The 8,447-nt window shown below is 65.8% G+C and overlaps 1 protein-coding gene across 3 annotated transcripts; it reads right to left on the minus strand.

Moving 5' to 3' along the window:
- Positions 1-2,975: 2,975 nt before the first annotated feature.
- CDK5RAP3 (CDK5 regulatory subunit associated protein 3) lies at positions 2,976-8,146 on the minus strand. Of its 3 annotated transcripts, none has more exons than XM_085313037.1 (14): positions 8,106-8,146; positions 7,772-7,817; positions 7,091-7,222; positions 6,736-6,836; positions 6,604-6,652; positions 6,230-6,408; positions 5,738-5,874; positions 5,405-5,549; positions 4,764-4,880; positions 4,586-4,658; positions 4,225-4,313; positions 3,740-3,945; positions 3,344-3,515; positions 2,976-3,183 (listed from the first exon to the last, which is right to left on the minus strand). In XM_085313037.1, exons 1-14 carry the CDS (start codon positions 8,109-8,111, stop codon positions 3,118-3,120), a joined length of 1,518 nt encoding a protein of 505 aa, XP_085169163.1. In that variant the 5' UTR covers positions 8,112-8,146; the 3' UTR covers positions 2,976-3,117. The 3 variants fall into 3 exon arrangements, with proteins under 3 accessions (XP_085169163.1, XP_085169162.1, XP_085169161.1); XM_085313036.1 differs by having other exon boundaries at positions 4,586-4,661; XM_085313035.1 differs by having other exon boundaries at positions 4,586-4,679.
- Between the last annotated feature and the right edge of the window lie 301 nt (positions 8,147-8,447).

Consider the following 8,447-nt stretch of genomic DNA (forward strand, 5'->3'; position numbering starts at 1 on the left):
GGGGGCGGGCGGCTGTGGGCCGGGCACCCAGATGGTCCGGCAGCATCGGTGCCCCCGCGCTGCCTCCTGCTGTGCTCAGCAGCTAATTGAGCAAAATGGTTGTCAGCGATGTAATTAAAGGGGAGCCGGCGCTTTCGGGCAGGCCTCAAACAGATGGAAGGGCCTTTAATTGGTAATTAAATTCCTGGCTGGCAGGTGAGCCGGAGCAGCAACTGGGGCCCCACAAGGCCTCCGGCAGCCGAGCCCCCCTGGCCACGCAGGGAGGAGGTAGAGCCGGTCTCAGGGTGTCCCCGGCGGAGCTGAGGGTACTGAGCGGCAGCTGGGGGGCTGAGGGCATTGGGGAAGGGGGGGAAATCCAGCTGCTCCTGTGGGTGCTGGGCTGCTGCCGGCGCTGGGCTGCTGCTGGAGGGTTTCCCAGTGGATAAAGCATCCTGGAGCTCATCTGGGGCCGCAGTGGACAGTTGCCCCATGTGAGCTGGGGAACTGGATGGGGACGCGGTTCCTGGGTCCAGCATCACCTTGGGCACCTGCCTGCAAGGATGCCCAGTGAGATGGGGTGCCTGGCGGGGCACCGTGAGGGCGCAGAGGGTGCTGGGGCTCCTGGTGGGCTGGCCACATCCTCAGCTTGCTGCCACAGCCTCCTCTGCGGAGACCATGGGTCCCAGGGGGAGCCGAGAGCCCGACGAGATCCTTGATGGGGTCTCGAATGCAGGAGACCYATGTCCACGTGTCCCCTGATCCCACATGTCCCCTCCAACCACGTGGTCTCCTCCAGCCACACGTCCCCTTGGGCCACATCTTCCCAGCCCATCTTACGCRGTCCTCTCCATCCACATGTCCCCTTCTACCGCATGCGCTCCTCCAACCACACCCCCAATCCATGTGTCCCGTCCATCCGCACGTCCGCCCGACCCATGTGTCCCCCACGACCTGCATGTCCGTCCCCTCCATCTACATGGTCCCTTCCGTTCACACGTCCCCACAATCCATGCTTCTCCTTCGTCCATACGTCCCCTTCATCCACACGTCCCCCTGATCCACGTGCCCCTGCGCCTACGTGCTGCCCTCCACCCCGCGTCCCCCGGGGGCCGCTGGGGCTGYGTGGGCGCGAGGCCGTTGCGGGGGCCACCAGGATGAAGGCAGYGAGGTCTCCCGCTCCCATCTGGCCTCCCTCCCCGCGGTCCCCGCTGCCGCCCCCCCAGCCCGCCATGCTAATTACAGCAGGCTGGGGAAGGGGGTTATTTTATTTTTCTGTCATTATCGCCTGGTAATGTTGGAGATAATGGGAACAGCGATCGGCGTTAGAGCGCAATATTTCATGCACGATCAGATCTCGGGGACGGTGCCCAGACAGCGATATTAATAACAGAACCGACCGGCGGGCTAATAAAGCATCGCGTGCCGGCTCGCCTCCCCTCTCCGGGCCGCCGAGGGGTGGTGCCGAACGGGACGGATTAAATTATAGCGGCGGCAGGCTGCGATGGAGGGGGCAGGGAGGCGAGCGGCTCCTGCCCACCCCTCGCCCCCGCAGCGCCAGCCCCGTCCGCCCGTCCTTTAATCCTCCATTAAAGGCTGCGCGGTGCCGCCGTGACCCCGGCCTCTGCGCCGGGGGGGCCGCGCCGCCGCCGCCGGCCGCCCGCCCGCCGCGGATAAAGGGGCCTTTATGGAGGTGGGGGGAAACGTCCCCTTCCCGGCGGTGCCGGATGCCTTCCCTGCCGCGCGGTGTGGGGACGGGGACGGCCRCCCCCGCTCCGTGCCTCGGTTTCCCCCGAGACGCGGGGGCTGCGGGGCGCAGGGCGGGTGGGGACGGGAGCCCCCGCGGCCCCACGCCCGGCCCCGTGGGCACAGGACCCCCCCCTCCGGCCCCACCACCGCCGGTCTGGCCCTGGCGGGGACACGGGGTGCGATCCACCCGGGCCCCACGGGGACAGGGTGCCCCAGGGCCCCGCGCCGGTGGGTGCCAGAGGCCGGGGGTGGGGGGAGGCGAGGGGAACAGGACTCCCCCAAGCCCCGTGGGGCGGGGATCCCGCACGGCCCCACGCCTGACCCCGGCGTGGCCGAGGGCCCCCACGTGGCCCCAGGGAGGGGGGGGGGGAAATCCCCCCAGAGCCCTACGTCACACCCCGCCCCCTGGGAGGGGGGGCGGGCCCAAGGCAGAGACAGACCAATGAGCTACGGCACAGCAGCAGGAGGCCGGACAAGAGAGGCACGGGGACCAATGGCCTGCCCTGAGGGCGTGGCCAAAGCACGGCATATAAGGGCGGTGGGCGTGGCAGGCGGCCCTGGGGGCGTGGCTCCCGCCTGGCCCCGCCCCTGCAGCCCCGGCCGGGGCTCTGCCCTCGCGGCCGGGAGCCGCCGGCTGATGGGGATCGATGGGGGCGGCGGGCGCCTTATCCGGGCGCTGCCGGGGGGGGCCGCGGCGGTGATTAATGGGGGCCATCGCTCACTGTCCGGCGGGGGGAGGCCCGGCCCCTCCCGCGCCGCGATAACAAGCGGCAGGAATAATGAGCGGTGTCACTCCACTTTTCATTGTGATGGAAAGTCATTACGGGAGTCACCGGCGGCGACAACGAGCCATGAATCAACTGCTCTGCTATGAAATTAAAATCGAATCGCCCTTGCCCCCCCCCACCCCCGCCACCCCACCCCCCTGCAGCCCCTCCGGCACCAGGGTGGGAGCTGGCGTCGGCCTGCAAGGGACGGCTCTGCCCGCCAGCGCGGTTGTGGGGTGCTCAGGCACCGGCGAGGGAGGGAGGCCTCCAGCATCCGCAAGCATCCCCCTGCCGCCCAGCACCCCTAGGACCAGCTGCAGGGACTCACAGCAGCGGRTTGAGGGGCTCCTGCCTCCTCTCCCCCTGCCAACACCGAGGCTGCATTAAGACCCTGCAGGGGAGCAGTGAGGGGCTCCGTTCCAGTGAGATCCAACACTCGAGAGCATCCGCCTCAAGCTCCGAGAAGGACACTGCAAAGACCTCTGCCTGGGAGAAGGGCTTTATTCAACGCTGTCAAAGCCACAGCTAGGCCACAGCTGCATTACCAGCTCCTTCGGGGCTCRTCTGGCAGGGCCGCAGCAGGCTCCTCTCCACAGTGCCCTGTCCTCGTGCCATCCAGCGCAGCTCACAGAGAGACACCCATCAGATTCACTGGTCGCCCGCTGTAGCGCTTGGAGATATCCTCTTCAATCTAGAGGACAGAGGCACAAGATCAGGGAGTGCTCAGATGCAGCCTGGGGACAGCAGCAGATGCTAGGAAGGGCGACCTGGCTCCRAGCACCAGGACAAAGGGGAAGGGGCCCCCGGGGATAGCCAACTCCATCCCAGGACAGTCCCTCTCTGCCCCTCACCAGTTTCTGGAGCTCCTTCGTCTTCTCCAGCAAGCGGTCAAGTTTGGGCTCCAAGGCACCCTGCTCTGCCAGTGCCTCCTGCCGCTTCTGGCTCATCAGCTCCTTCTTCACCACCAGCAGCTCTGCCTGCTTCAGCTTCTGCCGGAGAAGCTCACTTACACGGTCCACATACCTGTATCAGGAGAACCAGGACCTCTGCCACTCCCAGAGCCAGCGCCTCTATTGCCCACCCGGGCACCACCCCTGCCCCAGGATTTCCAGCACCTCCATCACAGCTCCCAGGAGAGCCAGGACCTCCAGCTGTGCCCACCCCCCACTCCCCAAGCCCCAGGGTCCCCCAGTCCCTGTGCTATTCCTTGCCCAGCCCCAACCCCTGTCCTCACAGGCAGCCCCGACCTGGGGGATGCGAGGATCATGAAGAGGTGCTGCATGCGGCGGGTGCTGAGCTGGCCGACRAGGGCCTGGGTGGTGGCCAGCAGGGAGCCCACGTGGGCGCAGGTCTGGCCCTGCAGCATGGCAGGGGCCAGCTGGAACTGGCTCACAGCCAGGACATCGGCCTCCTCGCCCATCTCCACCAGGCGCTGCGACAGGAACAGTTCCAGCTGCAGGGACAGGGGCAGGGAGTTGGGGGGATGCTCCAGGGCATGGAGGGACACAGGTATTGGGACTCCTGGCTCCTCTCCCAGGCTCTGATGTCCCCAGGCTGGTGTGAGCCRAAGGGACCAGAGCTCCTGGGTTCTCCCCAGCACAGTCCTGGAGCACAAGGAGTTGTTTGTCCCTGTGCTTCCATTTCGGGGCAGCAGCAGAGCTATTGCTTACTTGGACTCCAGCCCCGAATGGCTGAAGGCTGAGAGCCCAGCCAGCCGCTGAGCTGCACTCACCTCCATGAGCTCATCAATGAACTGGCTCCGGGTCTCAGGGTTCTCCAGGAGCGTCAGGGCGTCGGAGCCACAGGCGACCCCCTCCGGCACTAGGGGACAAGCTGGGGTGAGGGGGGCAGGAAAGCAGCAGGGAAAGGATCTCTGCAGCTGCAACAAACCCCAGTCTGGACACACAGGAGAGCCCTGCGCTCTCCAGGCACCCTTGCAGCCTTTTGCTCCAGGCCCAGTTAGGCCTTCTTGCGCAGCCAGTGTACCCAAGGTCACTGGAAGCATGAAAGAGGGTGTAAAGGCAGGGTGGGTGCTGCCTGCCCGGTCGCCGTGCCCATCAGAACTCCTTGTGCCCCTCCGTGGCTATGCTCACCCTCAGTGCCAGCCTCCAGAACTGTGATCTGCACCCCATCGCTTTCACTGTCTCCCCAGTCAATGCCATCATCCTGYTGCAAAAGAAGGGTGCCCTGTGAGACGGGGCTGCCTGTGACACCTGTGTCCCCAGCYCAGGCCTGGAGCAGGTCCAGGCTGTGCAGCTGGTGGTGACGCACTTGTGGGCTGGGCTCCAGCGCAATCCCCCAGTCGATCTCCTCAGCCTGGACTCCCCCGTCTGCAGCAGCACTGTCACTGCYCGGGGTCGGCTCCAGTGTGAAGTCTCCCCAGTCAATCTGCAGCGAGAARAGCAGAGACCCTGAAATAGCTTTGTCCATGTCCTGGGGCTGCAACGCTTGTCCTCAGCTGGAAACTGTGACCATTTCCTCTCCAGCTCTGTTAGATGCTGCCTCCATGGTCCCAGTGCTCCCTGGCCACAAGCTGCCGTGGTCCCAAGAGGCCTTTGCTTTGCTGCACAAATAGACATTGCAGAAAGACAGTGAGAAYCCCTCAGAGAGGCAAATCCCCACCAAAAGACACAGCTACCACTGGGTGTAGCACATGCGCATTACCCTAGCACTCTAGGGCCAGCTGGGGCAGAGAGAATTTGCCTTTCGGGGGTTCTCCACACCTAGAAGCCTCCCAAGCCCCTCCTCAGCCTGGGGAAGATCAAAGCTGAAAAGCAAACGCAGGAGACCCAGTGTTTACAGCCTGCAGGGCAAGATCAGGCTCTTCACAGCTGGTCCTYTGGCTCCTGTATTTTGAGCTCTCCCCGATGCCACCCCAGCAACGCCGCCCTGCCCCGACTGGTCAGACATACCGCATCCTCCTTTGGCTGCTCTGGCACCTCCTCCATCTCTGGCCGCTCCACTCGCGTGGGCTCGAGCCCAGTCCTCCACTCATAGACAGTTGTGTTGCCTCGCTTCACCACGTGCCGCAGCAGGGGCACCACCTGCTCTGCAGAGCTAGGAGACACCGCGAGGACGTGGGTGCCAGGCCCAGAGCAGGGGGTTCCTAACAGCCTCGGGGAAAGCCCTGGCCCAGGTGCAGCTGGAAAACCTCCCAGCCGAACCTGCTGTCACTACACGGCAGGGACCCGCAGAGGGAAAGATCGGGGCCTGCCCCTGCAGCTCTGCACCCAGCCCTTGCCCACCTCTCGCACACAAACTCCACGCAGGCCTGGTACAGCTCGATGGCCTCTGAGAGCGCGCTGGCTCCCGCCCCGATCTCAGCTAGCAGCGATGGCAGGTCCTTCACCAAGGCCAGCAGCTCTTGGCGCACATTGTCCCCCTGTGGGGTGCGAACAGAGACAGATCAGGGTGGCAAGCGGGGAAGCTCGAGGCCGGGGGCACCCCCTGGAGAAGCCTGCAAAAAGGGAAGGTGGCCCTGGGGTCTCCCTGCAAACCTCGGCTCTTCCCACAGGCAAGAGGGCACCGTGGGAACATCCTCTGGGACAAGGAGTCCTGCAACAGGGCTGGGATCTGCTGGGCCCATCCAGGTCAGAACAGACCTTGGAGGACCTCAGGGACCTTGGAGAAGAGACCTCAGGGAGCCGTCTGCCAGAAGAAGGCTTGGTGGGGAGATGGCACGGCMGGGGCATCTCTGCAGCAGGGCTTGTTCGAGTCTGGGGGTCAGGGGAACTCACGGTGATGCCGTACTGCTTGCAGGAGGCATAGAAACGCTCCCTCAGTTCAGCCGCCCCCAGCTGACACTCCTCCTCGCGGCGGGCGAAGTCCTGCTGGGCCTGCTGGCACCGGCTGATCTGCTTCTTCAAYGAGGGGATCTCGTAGCTGACGCTGCGCACCAGGAGACTGGCCAGCTCRGCTGCAGGAGGGGCAGGGAAGGCTCTGAGATGCCGCCGTGTCCCCACCCCATGAGCTCCCTCGCCACCTTGAGGGGCTGCCCACCCCATCCTCATCCCAGCTGCAAGACCAAAGGCCACCCACGCCCTGTAGACTCCCCCAAGGGGCTTTCTAGAGCCCACTGGGGAAAGCCRGAGAAGCAAGGGAGCTGCCTTACCCAGGTAGGTGTTCTCCTTCTCGTAGAGGGACACAATCTCCTGCCAGTCCTGGGGAGGAAGGAGCAGAGAGTGGGAGAGGCTGCAAACACACCAGCTGCTGGCAGACACACGGCCCTGGCGCCCGTGCTCACCTTCATGCGCTGGGATGAATAGCGCCCAAAGAGGTTCTTGGTGGAGGCCTCAGTGCCCTTGAGGATCTCTACAATCCTCAGGCAGTGGAAGTAGTGGATGTCTGCATTGGACGGAAAGACACAGTCGCTGCAGAGCCAGCGATGCCTGGCGGGTCCTGCCTTGCTCCCAGCCCAGCCCATCGAGTACAGGCCCAGGAAAGGGCTGTGTTGCTGGCTCTCCATCTCCTCCTTGCTCAGTGAAGCTTGTTGTAAGCAAAGCCCTCGAGAAAAGGCTCCAGGTCCAAGAGCTATTGCTGCTGCCCATGTCCCTGGCTCTCCACAGCACCCCAGCCCCGCAAAGCCACGCTTTACTCACGGGACCCTGTGAGGAGCTGCTTTATCTCCTCGTTCTCTGGCATGTCTTGGATGGCCCCGTTGATCTTCTCGCGGATCGCCAGCACCTGGCTCTGCCATTTGAGATTGCAGTGTCTCCTGTCCACCAGCCAGTCTGCAGGCGGGAGGGAGATGGGTGGTGAGCAGGGCTGGGGTCCTGTGGGGGGCTGCACAAAGCCAGTGGGGGGGGGTTGCTCCCCCACATCAGGGCAGTGCTACAGCCCAAGATGGAGGGGTAGAGCAGTTCGTAGCAAGGTGGCCAGGGCACTCCATCGCCTCCGAGCAGAGGGGACAGACACAAAGGCCTCTCAGACCCGGGAAGGGCCTGACGGGGGGAAGAGGAGACTCACCCCGCTCCTGCCTGGGCTAGGGCAGTGGAGGTGCCAGCGTGGCGCCAAGAGAGGCAGTGCTGCCCCGCGACATGCTGCCCAGAGGGGGCAACGAACCCACTGGGAGAGCAGGACATAAGCAACACAGCACCCAGGAAGGGCCCGGCTCCCTGGACACCCCATGGCCACACACCAGGGCGCCCCAGCACAGTGATCTCCCACCTCCAGCCCACACTTCAGGGTGCCCCTGCCCAGCGAACCCCCCTCCCCGACGCCAGCCCCCAGCCTGGGGCACCACTGCCTGGTGGGAAGGACGGGGCAGAGCGGTGCCATACCCAGGAGCTTGCTGGTCTGGATGTCGATGGGCAGGTTCTGGTAGTCCTGGGAGAGAGCGGCGTGGTGAGGAGGAAACGACCACGGCACGACATGACGGAGCGAGCCCTGGACGGCCCGGCCCGGCCCGGCCCGGCCTGGCCTGGCCTGGCCCGGCCTCGCCCGGGCCCCAGCCCCCCTGCCTGGGCCTGGCCCTACTGTGTCTTACCCGGGCCTGGCCTGGCCTGGCCTAGGAAAGCCTACCCGGGCCGGACCTCCCCTTCCCGGGCCTGGGCCTGGGCCTGGGCCTGGGCCCCCTCGCCCGGGCCGGGCCCCGTCCGTCGCCCCCTCCCCCACCTGCATGCCGCCCCGCCGACCGCTCCACTTCCGCTTCCGCTTCCGCTTCCGCTTCCCCCGGGCCGTTCCGTCCGCGCCCCGCCCCCGGCGCTACGGCCAATCCCCGCGCGCGGCCGCCGCTTTCCGGCCAATCGAAGCGCGCCCTCGCACCCCGGCACTGCCCCGCCTCCGCCAATCAGAAAGAAGCGAGGAGGGATTAGGGGAGGGGCAAGCGAGGAAAGCAACAAAGCCACGTGCCGGCGCCTCGATTGGCCGGCAGGAGTGCGCGGAGGGGAGGGGTCGGCCAATCAGGACGGGCGCCGACGGGGCGCGCGTGCGCAGTGCGGAGCCGCGGGAGCCCCC

This window comes from Rhea americana, unplaced genomic scaffold, assembly GCF_003343005.1.
Source record: "Rhea americana isolate MKP2758 unplaced genomic scaffold, rheAme1 scaffold_374, whole genome shotgun sequence".
In the NCBI taxonomy this organism is placed as follows: Eukaryota; Metazoa; Chordata; class Aves; order Rheiformes; family Rheidae; genus Rhea; species Rhea americana.